General features: G+C 62.6%; 2 protein-coding genes across 3 annotated transcripts in view; one reads left to right on the top strand and one right to left on the bottom strand.

The window, feature by feature from the left end:
• The first annotated feature begins 1463 nt into the window (after positions 1-1463).
• Positions 1464-10449, top strand: TAGLN (transgelin). Its single transcript, XM_074976778.1, has 5 exons — positions 1464-1576; positions 6920-7117; positions 7282-7459; positions 8995-9097; positions 9715-10449. The coding sequence occupies exons 2-5, from the start codon at positions 6938-6940 to the stop codon at positions 9854-9856; spliced, it is 603 nt and encodes a 200-aa protein (XP_074832879.1). The 5' UTR covers positions 1464-1576; positions 6920-6937; the 3' UTR covers positions 9857-10449.
• A 1320-nt stretch (positions 10450-11769) lies between these two features.
• The window catches only part of PCSK7 (proprotein convertase subtilisin/kexin type 7), a 45787-nt gene continuing 37415 nt past the window's right edge, over positions 11770-20141 (bottom strand). For both annotated transcript variants that reach the window (XM_074976770.1, XM_074976769.1), the window contains exons 12-16: positions 17807-17963; positions 17036-17130; positions 16010-16103; positions 15264-15381; positions 11770-14985 (exon numbers count right to left, since the gene is read on the bottom strand). In XM_074976770.1, the coding sequence (XP_074832871.1) occupies positions 14566-14985; positions 15264-15381; positions 16010-16103; positions 17036-17130; positions 17807-17963 (884 nt within the window). In that variant the 3' untranslated portion in view covers positions 11770-14565. The remainder of the gene's footprint in view (positions 14986-15263; positions 15382-16009; positions 16104-17035; positions 17131-17806; positions 17964-20141) is intronic.

Genomic DNA, 20141 nt, shown 5'->3' with positions numbered 1-20141 from the left:
GTGTGCGACAGGCAGAGCAGCCCCCGGCGGCTAAGGATGACCCCTGGGGCTGTACCCTAAGCTGGCGGGTAACACCTGTGACCTGAACACAGAGCAGGGAGGAGCCCAGCTGGGTGGCAGTTAGAAGCTGGGGGAGAGGGAGCTGGAAGGCAGCCAGCCTGGCAAGGGGGGAAGCTACACCCCAGAGGGGCACCCCTCAGGTCTCCTCTCCCCAGCATGGGTTGGAGTGACTGTCTCTGCCGGCTGTACTGACACCTCTGTGCTGAGCTGGGCCTCTGTCGCCTAATAAACCTCCTGTGCTACCTGCTGAGTGAGAGTCCCTCCTGCCTGCGGACAGGGTGCAGAGCCTGGGGACCCCTGAACCCCATCACACCCGGCCTGTCCCTGGGGCTGCAAGCAGCGGAGCAGGCTGGGCCGGGTGCATCCTGGAGGGAGCTCCTTCCCCGGCCGTGGCGCTGGGGAGGTGGTAACTGGCACCTCTCTCCCCGAGCCAGCATCGGGCCGCTGGGGGGTCAGAGCCTGCACTGTGCCCCAGGCTCCTGACCGCTTGTGGCCAGAGCCCCCTGTGCCAGCCGTGAGGGGCTGGCCCTGGCAGCCCAGCCGGTCGCTTCCTGCCCGGGTGATATCACAGTCCATCCTGCACTGCTGGGTCACGCTGCTGGGCGCTGCCAGCCAGCGGGTCGTCCCCGGCCTGCAGGGGCTGGCAAGGGCTGTGGCCTTCAGGCAGCTCGGCCAAGGCCGACCTCCTCCAAAGCCCCCTGGCTTCCGGCGCCTGGTTCAGCACATGCCCCTGGAGACCCCACGGCCTCATTCTGCAAGGGGCAGAGCACCTACAGGGCCCTGCGGCTGCCCCTGGCTAGGTGGGGTGCTCGGTGGTTCGGACAGCAGGCCCCTTGCTGCCTCAAACCACCACTCAGAAACGAAGGCTCCTGAAATCCTGGCCTCAGAGCTCTGCGCCTGTGGCACGGCCCTGAGACGAGGGGCAGGGCACCTCGGTGCCCCCGCGGACAGGCGCGGGGAAGGAGGCTGTCGGAAAAGCAGTATGTGACTTCCACTCTCCCACGGCCAGGCTTTCCCATGGTCCCCTGCCACCCCCGGGGCTGCTCGCTTTGTCCACTGGCCCCTCCGCAGCCGCCTGCCACCAGGGAAGCCGAATCGCTAGCCCTGCCGGTGCAGGGGGACGGGAGCCCGCCGGAAAACCAGCTCCGGAGTCTGGGGCAAAAGCCTCCCTGGCCGGCCAGCAGGAGCTGCGGTGAGCTTCTGTCTATAAAAGGACTTTCTCCATCAGCCCCCAGGCCCCGCTGCAGCCCGGCCCCGAGAACCCACTGGGGCTCAGGCATGCGGAGAATGCAGCCCGCAGACTCCTTAGTCACTCTCTTCCCGAGTCTTTCCCCAAATATGGTGCCTGGACACAGAGTCATTGCTGGGGTGGGGAGGGGCTGGCGGGGGGGGGGCGTCCGGAGGGGGCGGCGGTGACATCATTGTCCTCAGAACAGGCCTTTTAGCACATGGGCCAGCCTCCACTGCCGGCAGAGTCCAGGTTCCTCAGCAGAGCATCTGCCCCGAGCATCTTCTGGTAAGTGCCTCCTCGGCGCTCCAGCGGCCAGCCAGCTTTGGGAGTGTGCAGGCAGGGCGGAGAGCCAGCCAGGGCAGAATGCATTTTGTCGTGTGCACCCAGGCCTGCGCGGATGCGCACCACCAATAGAAACAGAGGCTGCCGGCTGCGAGGGCTCTGCTAGCTGGGCTGGGCAGCCCCAGGCACTCAGCTCCCAGGGAAAGCTGCTGGGCACCCTGCGCTGCGCTGGCACCTGGCCGGGGGCATGGCGGGCTGCTCAAGCTCTCCTTAGCAAAGCCTGGCAGAAGGGCCTTTGGTTCCGGGGGCGTGGGGGGGGGCGGGTTTGCCTGTGGAGTCTGCCCCCGGAGGTGGAGGTTGCCACAGGGTCAGTTGCCTCTTGTGCTGAGCAGTGGCCCAGCCAGAGCCTGACAGGCGGCAGAGCCGTGCGGAGGGAGAGGGGGTGGCTGAGGCGCATTGCCTCTTGGCGGGACCCTCCAGTGGCTGTGTGGGAGACGTGAGCCAGGCCTGGCCGGGTGGGCTGCTCCCATTGCGCGTTAGCCAGGGGTCTGGGTTAGCCGCACAGGGGTGGCAGGTGGCCACAGGGGAGTTTCCAGAGCTAACGAACTGCCAAAGGAAGCAGGGGCTGGATCCTGCCGGGGCTGGAAGGGTTTTCTGGACAGGGTGCCTGGGGCAGGGCACTGAGAGCCTCCGGGTTTGTGGCCGTTGCCAGAGCTCAGCTGTAGGCTGTGTCCTGTCCCACTGATTGCGCACAAGCCCACCACTGTGCCTGGCTCAGCTGCTGCAGCGGGCCGGGGTGGGGGGGGGCTCAGCCTAGAGGCCCAGCCCCAACACCACAGCACAGCCTCGGAGGGGCTCTCAGAGAGCAGACCACGAGCCAGAAACGGCCCAGGCACGTGTAAGAGGGGCTCAGGGAACGGACCAGTTATTGCTGTGGCCACTGCCCGCTCATTAGCAAAGGGGCTTCTGCCCCACACGGCCGTGGGGTGAACGCCGCAGCCTGCTGCAGGGGTGCATGCTGGGGTGGCACCCAGGTTCCCTGTGAGCTGAGCACTTGGGCAGCTGCCCAGGAGAGATTCAAATGCCGCCAGCTGCGTAGCAAAGCACCCACAGGGGGCAGCCAGTGTTCCGCCGGCTGGTGCGCGTCCATGTGTGCCTTGGTGCACAGAAGAAGTTTTATTCCTCACATGGATGGGAAACTAGAGGGAAGAGCGGTGGCCCCTCTGGGCCCCAGGTAGACGTGTTGGGAGCTGCAGTTTGCACCCAGCTCATTGAGGCACTCCGGGCCCTTCCCTCAGCAGCATGCTGGGCCAGGCTGGGCCGCTCTCCTGTGACGCCGCCCACCTGGCGGTGGGGATTCACCCGCAGCCCGAATCAGCCCAGCCCCAGGAATTCCCCGAAACCCCCAGGCCGGGCTGGCCTTGCCTTGCCAGCCGTGCTTGGGGCGCAGGGGCAGCGAGAGCCCTGGGTGTCTCCTGCTGGCGTGGGTCGCCTCACCACAGGGAGGTTGTGGGGCTTCTGGCCTCCCGGCAGGAGAGCAGCAGAAGTTCCCAGGCGCTGGCAGAGCCGCAGGACACAGGCAGCACCACCCAGCCCGGCTCCCTGCAGCATCCCGCCCTCGTGGCAGCATGGGGGCTGAGCTGTCTCTGGGTGCCAAGAAGGGAACCAGATCGCCTGCAAACCTGCTGGTGTGCGCGGTGGGTCCCAGCTTCCCTCCAGCCTGACCGGGCCTGGGATGGGAAAGGCATCCTCTGGGACATTCCAACAGGAAACCTCTGCCCCCCGGGGCAAACCTGGGCGGCCGAGGAGCAGCTGGCCCGGAGGCCAGCTCCACATGTATGTGCTGGAATCGTGTCTGTTTCAGTAACTGGAAAAGGATTAAAGTCTCGGGCTGGCTGTTCTGCACCCTCGGGGCAGCCTCTCAGCTTTGCCAGGTCGCCTGTTCTCAAATGGCCTGGGATCTGCTCCAAGTCACGCGCCAGAGCCACCCCAGCCGGCGCCTCTGGGTGAGGCAGTTTCACCCAAGGCCAGGGTGGCCCCCTGAGGTCCGGGCATCAGCCATTCCCAGGGCGATGAGGGATACCGGGGGACTGGGTGGAGCCAGCAGGCGGCATGGCCACTCTTAGCTGTTGAGGATGCAGGTAAATTCATAGGTGCCAGGATAACGGCCCACTGGAGCGGGGCGACTTTCTTAGGCTGGTGCCCTGACAGGATTGGCCACGGCGCTGGGGTTGGTCTCGGTGAAGCCCTTCTCCACAGCTCATCTAGGGCAACCACCCCTGTGGCGAGAGCGGGGGCTGCTCTCCCCTGGCCAGGTGGAGCTAGCGGGATCCCAGCATGGCCACTCAGGCGTGGGCGTTTCTCAACGCGGAAGCGATGCCTGGGTGGGCTGGGAGAGCTGGCCGATTTCTCCATTTCGCCTGAGAGCTGGTGGTCCAGCACCCATCAGAGGGAGAACTGGAAAAGCCCCAAATGCCTGCGCCTCCTTTACCCCCACACCCCCTGGGCCCAGGCCAGCCGAGCCAGCGGGGCGCTCTCCAGCCTGGCCAGCTGCGGCACTCAAACAGGCTGCAGCTGGGAGAGGGGCGGGGCTGGGTGCCTGGCCCTGAGCCGCTTTGCTCACCCATGGATGCTGCTTGTGCCTCTTGCAGCAGGACAGAGCCGCACGGGCCTCACCCCACAGCATTGCTGGTGACGTGCATGGGCGAGCGCGAAGCCAGCCCCGAATGCTGCAGCAAGCCGGCTCTCCTGGGCTGTGCCCCCTCCAGCTCCTGGTCGCCTGGCAGCCGCGCTGATGCCTGAGGGTGGTGGGGGTGTTGCAGGCTGGGGCCGTGTGGAACTCAACAGGACAAATCTGTCTGTCCTGGGGCGTCTCCACCAAGACGAACCAGGTCCTTGCCATGGAGCTGGGGGGGGAGTCCCCAGGCCCTGCCCCCACCCGCAGGCAGGTGTGACTCTCACTGGGCAGGAGAACGGGGGAGTCGTGAGGCGACAGGGACACAGCATAGAACAGACTTGTCAGCACAGGAGCCAGAAGCCATCGGTACAGTCCAGCTTGGGGAGAGGGGCCCAGAGGGGGTCCCTGAGCCAGGCCCTGGCCCCCTTCCTCCCTCTCCAGCCAGACCAGGCTGCCCCACCCCACTGCCCAGTTCCCATTCAAACCAGCCCAGCCCCTCCTGTGGCCTGTTTCCTGGGGAAGAACGGGGTCACTGGCAGCCCAGGTTACGGAGAGCCTGAAAGCCCCCGTCACCTGCGAGTGGGATGTCATCACACTGAAACGCCCACCACACTAGGCACCGATGCTGCGCCTGGGGAAACTGAGGCACCCACCCAGTGTTACCACAGGGCATCAGAAACACACACACTAACCCGGGGAATAAAAGCCTCACCCCCTCCCCGCCCCCAGTCCTTATTGCAGGGTTCTGCTCCTGAGCCACCGCCTGGCTGCAGATTGCAACACCCAGCAAAGTTCCCCCTTCTCAGGGTCTCAGCCCCACTCTCAGCCAGCTGGGAGCGCTGGCTGCTGCAGGGCCCAGCGCTGAGAGTCGCCGGCAGCCCCGTGAGGGGAACAGAGCTGCTGCACACTGCACCCCAGGGCGCCAACTTCCCCGAAGGCGGACGCCTGAGTTATGGCCTGGAGTTAGCCGGGCTCTGCAGTGCCCCGACTGCGGCCAGCAGCAGCAGCAGCAGCCCCGCTGGGTAACGTTGCACAGGCCGGTGCGGGCCGGGTGTGCATGGCAGCCCCAGGTGCAAATAACCCCGGCGGAGAATCCCCCCGGCAGCTGAAGCGCAGGGTGGAGGCCCCGGCTTTCCGCTCTCAGGCGTGCCAGGCCAGGGCTCTCTGGAGGATGAGCAGGTCACACCGCCAGAGTGCAGCCCAGTGCCTGTGGTCCCACAGCCCACAGCAAAGGCCAGCAGTACCTCCCGGTGGGGGTCCCCGCCCTTCTGACCCAGCACAGCTCCTCCTGTTGTGGCTGCTTTGCTGGCCTCTGGGCTCAGCCTTGTCTCCTCCTGGCTCTGCAGCAGCCCCCTGCGCCTGGCGGTTGCACCTGTCTTTACCTGCCTCCCCCCACCCCCAGGCCCGCACCCCAATGTGGCAGCTGCAGATGCGCTTCCTGGGGCTGTCCCTGGCCCCACAGGAACAAGCTGAGGGGTCAGAACATCAGGGTCTAGTGCCACTGCCCTCTGCTGAGGGCGCTTGGCTGGGGTCTGAGAGGTCTTTCAGCCCTGTGTTTGCCTTCCGGGCTGCCTCCTGTGGCTGACACAGGCCACGGGGCGCTTGCTCCCAGGCTGCAGCACCAAGCTGGGGCAGGAGCCAGGTCCCCAGGGCTCGTGGGGTGCCCTGACCCTGCAGAGTCAGCACAAAGCTAGTGAGTCCAGCGGCCGTGGGCAGCTCTGCCCTGTGCCCGGGGCAGCGCTCTGTAATACCCGCAGCCCAGCTCCCCGAGGGTGATCGCTGCTCAGCCCGTGCTGGACTGGAAAGCCCCAGAGCAGCCCAGGTCCTGCTGAGCTCCCCGAGCAGGCCAGGGACCGGCAGGAGGTCTGCGGCCCCGTAAAGCAAAGCCAGGAGGCAGTGCGTCGGGCTGGCCGAACGCGCCCGTGGGCGCTGTGCCGATGGCCATGTAAGGGCATCCCCAGGACAGGACGACGGAGAGCAGCGTGGGTGCGAGGGGGGGAAGGGCTGCGGCTCTGCCGCTGGGAGGTGGCCGAATGGGTGCCCAGAGCACATGCTGCCTGGTTCCCACAAGGGGATAGAGCAGGCCTCTTGGTCCTGCCTCAGCCACCCCCTGTGCCCCATGGGGCCGTCTGGAGCTCCACCGAGCACATGCTGATGTCAGAACTCCGGCTAACCCCACCTGCGGCACCTTCCCAGAGCTGCTGTGCACTGGGGCACCGTACGCCTGTGGCTGGCCAGGGGAGTGTCCCTACCGTGGGGCAGGGCCCCCAAGAGCCGAGCTCCTGGCTGGCGCTCAGGGTGCAATGGGCAGGAGGTGTGGGGGAGGGCATGGAAACCTGGGGGTTCATTGTGCCCCCCGGGCCCAGCTGCAGAACTTGGCACGGGACCCAGCTAGTGCATGAGGGCAGCTCTTGCCTCTTGCCCATACGGGTGTGGAATCCATTTTACGCACCCTGGGGCACCTGCCAACGGGCACCACCAGGAGAAACCCAGCCTCGGCGGCGGGCGATCTGCCAACCAGCTGGGCAGCGCTGGCCTCTCCGCTCAGCGGCTGGTGTGTGACTCGCCCCCAGCTCCCCAGCTCTGCTGCCTGCGCGGGCGGGCGCCTGCAGTGCGACCCCCACCCCTCCCAGGCAGGGGGGTCACACGATCTGTTCCCACCTCTCCAGGCTCATTCCGTCGGTGACATGGCCAACAAGGGGCCGAGCTACGGGCTGAGCAGGGACGTGCAGGCCAAGATCGAGAAGAAGTACGACGATGAGCTGGAGGAACGCCTGGTGGCGTGGATTGTGGCCCAGTGCGGGCCGGGCGTGGGGCGCCCCGAGAAGGGGAGGCTGGGGTTCCAGAGCTGGCTGAAGAACGGTGTGGTAAGTGTGGCTTGTTCACCCCTCCCTAGGGCCCGGCTGCGGCCAGGCCGCCTGCCAGCTCCCTTCACTAATGGCTGCTTAAGCCCAGGGCCGTGGGACGCCGGCGGGCTCTAGCTGCGGGGACGGCGAGCTGGCTGCTGAGTGACCCTCTCCTTTGCTGGCAGGTGTTGAGCGAGCTGGTGAACAGCCTGTACCCAGACGGCTCAAAGCCGGTGAAAATCCCCAACCCGCCGCCCACCATGGTCTTCAAACAGATGGAGCAGGTGGCTCAGTTCCTGAAGGCAGCGGAGGACTACGGCGTGGTGAAAACAGACATCTTCCAGACGGTCGACCTGTTTGAAGGTGCGGCCTGTGGATGGGGGGTGTCAGCTGCTCCTGCCTTTGAGAGGGGCCAATCCTGGGGGGGGCAGGTGGCTTCCCACAGCTTGCAGGAGCCCAGTCGCCACTCAGGGCTCCTCGGCGCTGCATATGGACACAGAACAAAGAAGTTGTCCCTGTCCCAAGAGCTCACAGCCGATGCAGAAGCCAAGAGCCGTGAGATGGCGACAGGCAGGGACGGGCGTGGCTGAGGAAACACAGCCAGCGTGCGGCGCGTGCTCTCGGGGTCATACCTGGGCTTCCACCCTGGGCCAATTTTGGGGCTGCCCCTGCCCCCCGCACCCAGCAAATCGGAGTGGTAAATAAGATGGGGCCTGCTGTAACTGGGGCGTCCTGCTGTAACGGGTGGGTCCTTCCTGCGTAGCACTGACTAGCCCTGGCGGCGCGGTCGGCCACTTGCCAGCAGGAAACACCTCTGTCTCCTCGTGGGCCTGTTCTACAGCCCAGCCCCAGCGACCGAACATGCAGTCTACAGAAGCTAGCAGGGCTTCCCGGGCACAGCTCTCTGGGTGGCCAGAGCTGGACAGACGCAGCGTTTTGTGCTGCTGGACTGTGGTGAGCGGACAGAAGGGTGAAAGACTCAGGACAGGTGTGGTGGGGTCGTAGGCACGTGTAGAAGACACAGCCCCAAGCACTGGGACCTTCCCTATGAAATTGGGAGAGCTGGTCACCCTCGCCTGGCTGCGCCCCAGGAGAAGAGATGCATTTGTGCCCAGCCCTGTGCAAGGCCGTGGCGGGGATCCCACGCACCCCAGCTCTGCCTGTCGCCTCGCTGCGCACCTCAGCCTCTGAGTGAGGCTCAGCCGGCTCAGGGGGTGGAGAAAATCACAGCGCTCAGGTGCCATTAGCCACCTCACACGCTCTGAGGTTTCCAGCAGTCGCCTAGGCGCAGCTGCCGACCGGATTCACGAGCCAAGGGTTCTAAATAGGGTGAGTGTCAGGATTTCAGCCACTCTCACCTGACCCAGAAAGGAGGTGCGGGGTGGGGGGGGCTGCAAGGTTATTGTGGTGGGCGTGATAGGGCTGCCCCTCCGCTGAGAGCAGTGCCTGCAGGCCAGCAGCCCTAAGGCAGAGCTACGGCCGCCAGCTGCCATGCGGAAGGAAGGCTGGCTGTCTATGGCGTTGCTAGCCTGACTTCCACACGGCTGCTCTCCCTCCGCACCTGCTACGCTGGCTCCCCAGCGCTGAAAGCAGCACGGGTTCGGTACTACCACCCTTACTTCTGCACCGCTGCTGGCAGGGTGCTGCCTTCAGGGCTGGGCCCCAACCGAACATTACCACCACCGCTCTCCAGCTGCCCAGCGCTGAAGGCAGCTCAGAACTAAGGGTGGCAATACTGGGACCCTCCCAAAATAGCCTTGTGACCCCCCCTGCAGTTGCCTTTTGGGGCAGGGCCCCTAATCGGCGACACTCTGGTCTCCCCGGCATGATCTGCACCACAGAGGATAGATGCCCATACAAGGCCAGATTTCACATATGACGCTTGCTTCCTTCTGCAGGCAAGGACATCGCCGCTGTGCAGAGGACAGTCATGGCGTTGGGGAGCCTGGCAGTCACAAAGAACGATGGACATTACCACGGTGACCCTTCCTGGTTTATGAAGTAAGCATCCTCCCCGCCCTGCCTGAGCTCTGCGGCAGGCCTGGGGAGCAAATGGAGAGGGGCCGGGCTAACTTGCGCCTTCCCGCTGGGTGCCATGACTCTGGCCTGGGAGCGTTGGGTCTCCTGCCGGTCCCTTACGCTCCAGCCAGCAGCTGGGAGCTGTGTGCGGAGCTGGTCAAACCGTTTCTGCCAGGGAAGGAAACTCCCGGGGCTCTGTTCTTGTGTAAGCGCCTCCCTCTGTCCCCCACGCAAAAACCAACCAACCCCCTGTTTTTCCATGAAAAACCACCAGCCAGCCAGGGAGTTGTCAGGCTTCTTCTGTACACCAAATCCCTTTGCCATACAAAGTGCCAGGTGTTTTCCCCTCTCCTGCCCAGAATGGCAGCAGTGCCCTCTCTGTGAGCATGTGGCTTTGGGCGGGGCTGGGTCATGCATGTCCTGGTGAAAAAGTTTGGGCCAGTTCTGGTTTCAGGACCTCGCCTGGATGGTGGGGCCATGCTGCCAAGCCCAGGGAAGATGGCACCCCTCTCCCGGCCCTACATTATCCCCGCCTGCGTGCTGCCAGGATGGGCTGCCCAGAGAGCAGGGGCCTGGGATGATTGGCTCTCCCTTTCCAGGAAAGCCCAGGAGTACAAACGGGACTTCTCGGACAGCCAGCTGAAGGAGGGGAAGAACGTCATCGGCTTACAGATGGGCTCCAACCGGGGGGCCTCGCAGGCCGGCATGAGCTATGGGCGGCCCCGGCAGATCATCAGTTAGACAGCCATGGAGCAGAGAGAACAAACCCCGCCACAGGAACTGGGGCTTCAGCCCTGCTCCTGCCCCGCCGCCAATGTGAACAGAGCCAGTGGAGCGCCCATGGCCGCCAGGTGATCCAACACAAACCCATTGGGATTCATGTAGGTAATTTCTAACCCCCACCCACAAGCCAATGAAGGAGTGAGGTGGGGAGACCCCCCCCCCCCGCCCAAGTACTTCTCTGCAGGAGCAGCTTTATTTCAGCCACCAATATAAACCCCTGGCTCCATTTCCAGATGTTGCGCTTCCTCTCAGACCTTTGCATGTTCTCTGCTTCATTCCCATGACTTAACTGTTTTGGGAGCTAGGTTTGACTACTGTTTTAGAGACGGTTGTTGTAAACATCCTCTCGTGTTACACCTGCCTCCAGCCAAGCTAAATGGGACAGCATGTACCTCTAGCCTACTTGGGATGACCCAGCCTTTCAATAAAGCCTGCACAAGCAAACCAAGTGCTTTTGTAAAGAACCTTGCAAACAGGGAGGAAGTCCAGTCAGCCTCTGTTTTGTACTTTTGTTGGGTCAAGATTAAAAAAAGAATTCTGACTCTCTTGCAGCTTTCTGATTTGTTGTTGTTGTTGTTGTTGTTGTTGTTTTTTAATTTTAAAATTTCACCAGTGCACCCTGGCTTTTCAGACCTGAGTGCACACAAAATCGCAAGACAAAAAGCAGCGAATGCTACAGAAAAGAGGGAAATGGTACATTGGGTCTTTTTCTCACAGGCCTGCTTTGCTTCAAAGAGGACTTAATTAATGCAGGGAAGTCCTTAGGGTCCATGTTATGCAAGTCAGACTAGCTGATTACACTGGAAGCCCCTGCAGGCCTTAAAATCCCTGAATGGATGTATCGGCAGGGGTAGCTGTTAGTCCGTGTCTGCAAAAACACCGAGACGTCCCGTGGCACCTTAGAGACTAACAGATATTTTGGAGCATGAGCTTTCGTGGGCAAAGACCCGCTTCATCAGATGCATGTGGACGAAAACCCAAATTGTCAACCCTGCTGGACAAGCAGATGAGACTGACTTCACTGCCGTGTGATTGTCCAGCAAAAGCAGAGCGCTGAGGACAGTTGAAACGTGGTCACTCCTCTTCGTTCAAGCACTCAGACACTGGAAGCAGAGGGCTGAAGTGGGATTCTTCTCACTCTCTGCGTTGAACGAAGCAGCCTCGGCCAATGGCCCTTTTGGGTTTAGCTGCTGCTTTTTCGTTTGGGTGATAAAGAACCCGGGCTTGTTTCCTCATCCCAGCCTTTATTCCCCAGTACCCCCAGCACGCCTGCAGAGCCCTGGGCATGCCTAAGGAGGTCAAAGCACCCAGGCAGGGAACACAAGGCTGATGTTTCGTTGGTCCTACAAAACCATGGCTTAGCTCAACCTGCGGCAGTGGGAGACTCACAAAGACCCCAGCCCCCGCCCCCCGTTTCTAACATTTCTCGCTTTAGGCCAGCTCTCCACACCGGGAGCTCTTGTGCTGGGCTGAAGGAGAGCAGGGTGCCATGGCTGTGCCAACTATCCTGTTGTCACCCGTGTGGGTCTGCACAGGGAACACCCAGTGCACTTTTCTGCACAGCGAGGGGTGCGTTTCCTGCCATGGCTCTGCTAGCCCTTGGGGTGCACCGCCTGCCACCAGCTAATAGCTGGACAACTGAGGGACCCACCTATGCTAGCTGGGACTGAGCATCAGCGGCCCTGAACACACAGTCCCAGAGACATCCCTTGGCTCTGCAGGTAACCAGCTCCCCTCAAAATCAGGCCCTGAGAAGACCAAACCAGTGAAAACTTGGTTCCCCATCCCAGCATGCTGGTGGGGTGGGGTGGGGATGGGTGAGCAGCGCACAGCCATCTGCCCATGCACTAATGAGCACGCGGCAGTCAGGCTGGGTTTTCAAGTTTTTATTTTGGAAAGCTGCACAAAAAGGACTTTGCTGTTTAAAAAATCACCCGCCCCAAGTCTTTAGAAAAAGAAAACTTGTCTGTGATGGACTGTTGCAGACACGACTCAAAACCTCACCCCATGAAACATTTAAAATGCTCACATGGTGAACGCATGCAGGATTTAAAAATCTGCTCCCTCGCGGCATAACTGACCGAGGAGCTGAGCAGTAAGCAGCAGAGTGGGCCATGGCTGGAGACACACAGTCACCATCATGTGCCCATCCAGCCATGCAATGTATTGCAGGCGTTGGTCCTCCCAGTGGAGCTGGTGGGGGGCAGAGCATGCTTCCGCACCCACCGTCGTCTGGCCCCTGTGCTGGGCTCTGCGACAGACGCGCACTTCCTCACCCCACATGGGGCCACCCAGCTGTGTTAGCTGCCAGCACCCTGAGCCAGGCTCGATGTGACGAATGGGCCCTTTGCTTTCCTCTGGCCAGGGGACCGCGAGCTGGTGAGAGGCCAGGGCGAGCGTGCAGCCAGCAGGGAAAAAAGGCGGAATGACGGCTGTTGGAAACGGGCAAACGGATGGGTGTTGTCTCCGCTTGGGTTCCTGGCTAACACTAGCCACAGGTAGAGAGATCTGGCGGTGACACATGCTGCTGCAGGCCGGCCGGGCCCAGAAAGCAAGGGCAGCAGGGTGGGAAAGCTGGCTGAGAAACGGGGAAGGACGACTCCAGTTGGCCAAGCAAAGACCATTGGTTTTCAGGTTGGTTACCACAGACAAGTAAGTGGCCTCCTGCGATGCATGACGCCTTCACCTAGGACAGGTTAGAGCCCCAGGGTCTCCCCCCAGGCAGACCCACTGCTTTCATCAGCAGGCTTAGACACACCACCGGTCCCTGCCTGTCTCCAGCTGTAACTTTTCCAGCCAAAGCTGCGATGGCACAGGCAGGCGGGAGGGAGGATAGCAGCTCTGGAACTCACAGGACAAACATGCCAAGCCAGACTGTGGCTGCTGCTGGCCGAGCAGGGCCCCAGGGTCTGTGCGAGAGCCCCCCTCTGCCCCAGGCCATAAAACCAGGAGCAAAGCTATTGGGCCAGCCCTTTGCTCATGTGGCCCCTGCTACAGCTAACCCAGCCGTGTGCAGGGCTGGGCAAGTCAGCCCGGTGCCTGTACTTCTCTCAGGGCCATGGGCTCCCAGGAATTTCAGACACGGCTCAGCACAGCCCTGTTCTAGGCCGTGACTGCACCTCCCTGCCTGCGGCTGGTGCCCTAGCTCTGGAGGCTCTGGGGAGCCAAGGCAGGCCTGGGAAAGGTCCAGCGGAGTGCAGCTGACAGCTCCCCAAGCTCCGACTGAGCCAGTCATTCCTTGACACCCCCCAGGAGCCTTCCCAGAGCCTGGATGTCAACCCTCACTTCCAGCGCATGGAAGCACGAAGTGCCCAGGGTACCAGCCCTTCCCCAGCCGGCTGGCCCAGGCCCCGCTGAGGTACCAGCCCTTCCCCAGCCGGCTGGCCCAGGCCCCGCTGAGGTACCAGCCCCTCCCCAGCCGGCTGGCCCAGGCCCCGCTGAGGTACCAGCCCGTCCCCGGCCGGCTGGCCCAGGCCCCACTGAGGTACCAGCCCCTCCCCGGCCGGCTGGCCCAGGCCCCACTGTGGTACCAGCCCGTCCCCGGCCGGCTGGCCCAGGCCCCGCTGAGGTACCAGCCCTTCCCTGGCTGGCTGGCCCAGGCCCCGCTGAGGTACCAGCCCTTTCCCGGCCGGCTGGCCCAGGCTCCACTGAGGGCAAGAGGCAGAGGGGGCTTGTGGGGGCAGCTCTGTGGCTGGACTCACCTCTGGGGAAGGCACCTCAGAGGATCCAGCCCAGACTCAGTGATGTGACTAAGGCTAGGAAGCCAGAGGGCCTGCAGAGATGTTCAGCAGTACAGTGCCTCCCTTGCAGCCTGCACAGAGCGGGGCCAGGCTGTGACCCGGCTGGCTGAAGGGCTGGGCCTGAGCCCCTGCAGGTCAGCAACGCAGGGGGGTGACAGCCTCTCACTAACGCAGCTTGGAGCACCCCAGGGCTCCTGGCAAAGGGCTGTGCCAGGTCCGGGGCTGCCTGTGATACACGTACCAGGGCTGGGCAGAACCCTGGCAGGAGCCAGCCAGCAAAGCACCGGGGTGGAACCAACCTCCTGCACGAGCTGCTGAGGGTTTGGCTGGAGCTTATCCCACCCGCAGGGCTGGTCTGCTCTCTTCGGCTGCCAGCAATGGAGAGCCCCTGGGGCTAATCCCCCAGCCCTGCCTTTCCCCAGGGCTCTGCCCTGCCAGAAGAACGCACAGAAAGGGATCCCACCACAGGGCCTGGGGATGCCCTCAGGGAAACCTCCCGCTTCCCTCGCCATTGCCTGAGAGTGCCACTCCCCAGCCAGTCCCTGCAGAGCCCCTGTGCCGTTCGCCAGGCCGGGGGCGGCAGGCGACACTGGGAGTTCTCGGGCAGGGGCGGAGGTGCAGGGCCTAGGTCTGAGGAAGGAGGGGATGCCCTGAGTTTGGCCAGGGGACAGGCTCCATTACAAAAGGAATTAAGGCTTGGTTCCTGTTTAGAAAGCAGAGAGAGGGGCCTTCAGATGCCACTGTCGAGAGCAATATGCTGGTCCCTGATCTCAGCTGGGTCACTGCACCCACACCCAGTGCCAGCGTCCCCTGCAACCCCGGGGAAGTCTGCGGTGGCTCATGCTGCGGGGGGGAAGTCCCCCTCCCCACGCACTCAGGGAAGGACAGCACCCAACACCAGCGAGCACCCCAAGCTCTCTGCTGCAGCTAGCATGTCTGGGGCTCCCTGTCTGCCGAGAGCAGCTCAGCGGCCAGGTCCCAGCCGAGATACCCCGACCCCGAATGGATTGCTTCCCGACAGCCTGGGGTTCGGCCATTGCTGTGAGGTTTGCGGTCCTGGGGGCTCCAGTTTCTCTCGCCCCCAAGGCCCTCTCGGGCCTCCAGGCTGGGCAGTGGCTGCTCCGACTCCATCTCGACATCCTCCGCGTCCTTCCTGCCGTACAGTGGGATGGACTCCATATCCGTCCCCTTCTCCGCGCTCTGCTGGCACCCAGCCCTGGGGCACCACGGGCAGGCAGAGAGTCTGGTGCATGTCAGATTGAAGACCACGTTATTTCTGGACAGGGAAGCCTCCAGCATGTAGTATATAGTCCAGAAGACGGCAAAGCATCCCAGCAACATGAGCGTCTGGGGGTGGGAGGGAAGGAGAAAACCCCATGAGGAGCCAAAGCCTCGTATCAAAACCCAAGGGCTAGTATCTTCTACCTGCTCTCCAGGCCAGTGGCAGCTATGCTAGCTGGCCTCAGGGGACACCGGCCAAGGATGGGCCTCTGACACGCCTGCACCTACTTCCAGGTGCTGTGCTGCAAAGGGCGAGCACACACAGCTGCTCCCTCAAGCCATCCAGTCTCCCAGCCAGCCCCCAAAGCAAAGGCAGGACCCCGGGCCGTCCCCGTGGGCTTTACCTTGAGGGTGTTGGCCGTGATGGTGTAGTGCTCCTGTTCGGAGATCTCCAGCCCAGGGGGGCACGGTAAGGACTCGCCACTGCTCAGGTACTGCCCACTCATGGCGTCCTCCACGAGCCTGCAGCCGAGACACGCGTGCCATAAACTGCTCCGCAAGCCCCCAGAGGCGCGGCAGCAGGGACGAGGCTGAGGAAAGCAGCCCCCCGGCCACGGAAAGGTCCTGGCTCCCTGTCTGGGGAGGGGCGGTCAGAGCAGGAGGCAGCCCTGTGGGGCAGGGGCTCGTAATGGAGGTTGAGGGGAAGAGGTCTGAGGGGACCCCCGGATTCGGCCACTGCAGGAACGGCCCCTGCCGTGCTCAGGGACATTTCTTCCAGCTCGGGTTTGTGAGGGGATCAACAAGTCAGAGTCCTCCTCTCCTCAGACCAGATTTCACTCCCTCCCTTCTCCCCCTCAAGGCCTAGGGCTCACCCCGGGACTCAGCTGCCGCGCCCCTCAGAACTGCCCCGGGGTGTGATGAGCGGCGACCGAGGCATTCCAGGGGCCCCCCTCTGCCTCCACCGACGCTGCCAGTGCTGCCGGGGTCTGGGCCGAGGCAGACGGGAGCTAGCAGAGCCGTCACTGTGACTCCACTGCCCTCAGGAAACATGGCTGCTGAGTCGCCCGTCGGCCACCCCCTGCGCTCGCGATCCCCACAGGAACCCCTCAGCCCAGCCTCCCGGCTCCGCTGTGACAAGAGCCTCTCATACCTCTGCCGTTCCCGCATCTCCGCTGGCGTCCACGAGGAGCCATAAAGCGTCAGCTGCCACTGAAGCAACGTCCCCGTCTTCAGGCTCTGGTCCCCTGGACAGCAAGGGAGAGCTGTCCCTGTGGATCCTGCCACAGACCGGACCGGGGCAGTCCGGCCTGCGGGCACAGCCACCGCCACCCTGCCTGCAGGACTCACGGCAGGAGCGAGCCCTGTGCCCGCGAGGCTCGGAGAGAACACTGATGCCAGGGCATGCGGTGGGGAGGTGGCCCCCTTAGCAGCTGGATGGCACAGAAACGGCTGCCCCCTGCATGATTTATGGCAGGGACCCCATCCCCTAACTGAGAAGGACTTTCATTGCCAGCCCACAGACCCAGCAGATCGGCCCTAAGCGGGGAGAGTCCTTGGTGGCCAGGGCTCTCGTCCGACTCAGGCCCCAACTCGTCTCAGCCTGGCCCACTGTGGGCGTTCCTTGGGGCACGACCCTCCCCGCACTCGGCAGCCTCTGGAAGAGCAGGTGTAACCCACACTCCCAGGCGTGGTTCACTGGCCCATGTAGCGGTACCGAGACTGTGTCACAGGGGGAAGGGTAAGTGTCCTTCACAGCCTAGGCTGAGAGCCAGCTGGCCTTCAGCTCTCGCTGTAGAGGGGCCTGCACAGAGGTCCCAGGTCTGAGTCCCGCCTGCGGGCTGTTACACTGGCGTACTGCAGGACAGGGTGCCCTGCAGGGAAGGTGAGGTGCTGCAGAGGGCTGAAGGCGGGGTGCTCTGGGGGAGCAGCCAGGGTAGAGCTGCTCACACAGTACCTGCCTAGATAATACCCCGTCCTGGGGCTGGCGCTCTCCACCTGTCCTGCAGGAAGGGAATGAGCCTTCCTCCAGGGACTTGGCAGCAATCAGCAGGTTCACCCTGCAGAGCCGGGGGAGACTGGAGGCTCCTGGTGCAAGCGAGGGCCCAGCACAGAAATAAAAGCTGCCAACAGGCCAGGGGGGCCAGGGCCATTTGCTTCCCAGCGTGGGGGGACTCACCGACATCCCTGATAACGAGTCTGTACGTGCCCTGGGCTTCCTCCCCCCAGCACCTCACTGTGGAGAAAGTCCAGTCCGTAAAGCCGTTGGGATTTCTGCAAGAGGGAGAAGGAAGACACCCCATGAGGAGCGAAGATGGTGCCTCGGTGGCTGGTCCCATCACAGCATGAGACCAAGCGTGAGGAGTTGTGGCCACTGCGGCAGGGAGCGGGAGTCCCTGGCGTCCGGGCAGAGGATATCGTGTGAAGCTGCAGGTGTGAACCTCGTTTCAACTGAGCAGAGCCAGCCAGTGCTGCTTCCTGGGAGCTGGAGAAGCTGAGCCCATGGACAGCTCATCCCCAGGGCAGCGCTGAGAACCGGCCAGGAACCAGGGAGATGCGCCTGCACTGCCCCAGAGAGATGGGCAGACGCTGCTCTGTCCGGATTTACCGGCAGCGGACGCTTTGGGGCTTGGAGCCCAGCAGTCTGCGTTAACATGGGGCAGGAACAGACCTAGGCCTTGGCTGGAGAGACCCGGGGAAATTTTCCCTTCCCACCCGTGCAGTAGAAGCTGACAGGGCAGTGGGGCTCCCATAGGGCAGACACTCCTGAGCTAACGAGGTGCAATGTGCATGGGTCTCAACTGCCCTCTTCCTCTCCAACAGCCCGCACCAGAAGGCCCCCGCTGCCCGGGGTCCCCCGCTCCGTCTTTCACCACCAGACCTACAGGCTTCGTAGCATGGGGAATTCCCCATTCCTGGCCCCCCGCAGGAGGGGTTCTACACCGCTTACGAGTCCAGGCTCCTGGGGGTCCCGATCTTGGACACGATGCCACTGGGGCAGAGGAGTTTGATTTCGAGGTTGCCCCGGCGAGGGTGGGTGATGGTGACGGTCACTGCCACGTGCTCCAGCGTCCTCATGCCAGACAGGGCGAGGTCGACGGCTGTGACTGGTAACGAGCAAAGACGTGCAGGCGTCAGCAGCAGGCAGGCTGGTAGGACACACAATACGCACTCCCACTTCCCCCAGGCCCTCCCATGCTGCCTGGGCACAACGGGGCGACACCTGGGCGGGACAGGTGCTAGACACACCTCTCCCTGGCTGCCTCCCTTCGGAATGCTGGGCGCTCTGGCTCTGAGCTCTGCAAGCCGGGTGTCAGCGTCCCAGGAACAGCTCCATCTGCACTGTTAACAGCCCCTTGCCACCCACAGCCTGGAAAGGGGCTCTCTGTCCCCGCCGGCCACCGGGAGAAGGCAGCTCTGCCCCTGCTCTCCATGCAGCTCTGGCTTGCAGCGGCTCAGCAGTAGGCACGCTGCCTTGCTTTTTACACCTGGATGGCACGGAAATGCCAGGGCAGGAAGCCCCCTTGCGCCTCAGAGGCGTGAAGTGCTCAGCTCACCTAAACTTGCAGCCCCCACGAAATGCTCCCAGCACAATCTCCCAGCCCTGGCTGCATCTGGCATCCTAGCAGATTAGGGTTGGATGTCATCTAGTCCAACCCCAACTGAATTCTTACAGCCTGGGCTTCCTCAGGCCGGGCCTTAAAAGCCTCCAAGGATGCAGCGCTCCTGCCTTTCCTGCAGCCATTCAAACGCCCCAGTCTAGGTGCATCGTGACATGCTCTGCACTCCCTGGAGTGGACGGGCTGAGCTCAAGGGGGTACAAAGGCCAGTTTACAACAAAAATCCACCCAGCCCTGACTCAGGGGCTGCGAATTCCAGAGCAGCGAGAGGAGGGGGCCGAGGTGACGGGTCAGGGCTGCAACCGGAACCGTTCAGCCTTCAGCAACTGCCACAAGAACTCTTTGCCCCTCGCTGGTGCTGTGCGCCCAAAACCTCCAAGCCCTTTGCAAGCATCAGTGACTGACCCTCGTGACCTCCCTGTGAGCTGGAGGCCTCGGTATTCCCACCGAAGGCGTGGGAAACAAACAGTGAGGGAGGGGAAGTGACTTGCCTAGAAGTGGCAAGAGAGCGAACGCCAAGGCTAAGACAAGACTCTGGGAGTCCCAGTTCCCGGCCTACGGTTCCCACCATTAGGCAATGCTGCTTTCTCAAAGGCGTGCCCATCTGGAGCCATCATCAGCCAGGGAGTCTGAATGCAGCAGAGTTCAGGCAGAGTTAAGGGTGGCTAATAGCTGAGCCAATAACCGATTTTTCAGCTCGGGGGGACAAACCAAACACATCCCAGGCCCGTTCTGGTTCGTTTTGAAGCTGGACTGAGCGTTTTGGCTTTTCCCAGGGAAAGACAAACATTTCTTTTTGCGTCCAGAACACCAGAAAGGAGAGGAGAAAAAACCACCCCCAACCCCTGGAAAAAAAAACGGGATTATGTGCCCATCTCCACTGCGTTTCCTTCCCAGAGGGTTTTCCCCTTTTGGGCTGTTTATTTTGAAATAGGGTTACACTTCAAAACACAACACCCCAGTGTTTCATGGGGATTGGCTCAAAGGACCCAGTTTGACTTTTTGCAGAGCAAGAATCCATTTTTTTCCTGTCACAACTGGACCTGAGTTCACAAGTTGATCCAACGCACCCCCCGCCCACCCCCCATGGTGCATTTTTTGCCACGCGTACTGTTTGCTAAACGTCTCCAGCTCTAGTGGCCAGTCCTTCCACAGCCAGGGAGCAGGGGGCAGCGTCTGGCTCCGCAGCCCAGCCCAAGCTGCAGAAGCAGGGCCGGTGTAAAGAACTCTCCTGGGCTGCTTTCGCAAGGCCCCTCCTTAGCAATGCAGCCACGCAGGCCTCTTGCTTGGGCCCTGCCAGTTCCCCTCTCCCACCGGAGAAAGGGTTGAGTCTCCGGGTAAGCAGCTGCATTCCTTCGCACGTACTTCACCCAAGCCTCTCTTTTCTGCATTTCCCAACACTGCCGTGCTTTCAGCTCCGCATCCCTTTTAGGGCAAATGCCCTCCGGGCTGCAGAGCTCCCTTTTTTCTCTCTTTGCCTTGCTCTTTGAGGCTCTCACTGTTCCCCAGGCTGGGCAGCCAGGCCTCTTGGCTTTACCCTGGTGCTCAGCAAGGACAGGGGACCCCTCCCCACAGCCCCCCGCCTCATCCCCTCTCTCCCCTTCAGCAGAGCCCACGCCACATTAACAGGGCTAGCTCTGGCCAACAAGCCTCAGGCCTGGCCTG

This window comes from Carettochelys insculpta, chromosome 25 (assembly GCF_033958435.1).
Source record: "Carettochelys insculpta isolate YL-2023 chromosome 25, ASM3395843v1, whole genome shotgun sequence".
Taxonomy (NCBI): Eukaryota; Metazoa; Chordata; order Testudines; family Carettochelyidae; genus Carettochelys; species Carettochelys insculpta.
This window is presented reverse-complemented; position numbering and strand designations above follow the sequence as displayed.

Coding starts and splice junctions, on each gene's coding strand:
- TAGLN (XM_074976778.1), top strand. CDS start 6,938: ATGGCCAACAAGGGGCCGAGCTACGGGCTGAGCAGGGACGTGCAGGCC. Junction 7,118..7,281: donor GCTGGCTGAAGAACGGTGTG/GTAAGTGTGGCT, acceptor CTTTGCTGGCAG/GTGTTGAGCGAGCTGGTGAA. Junction 7,460..8,994: donor GACGGTCGACCTGTTTGAAG/GTGCGGCCTGTG, acceptor TTCCTTCTGCAG/GCAAGGACATCGCCGCTGTG.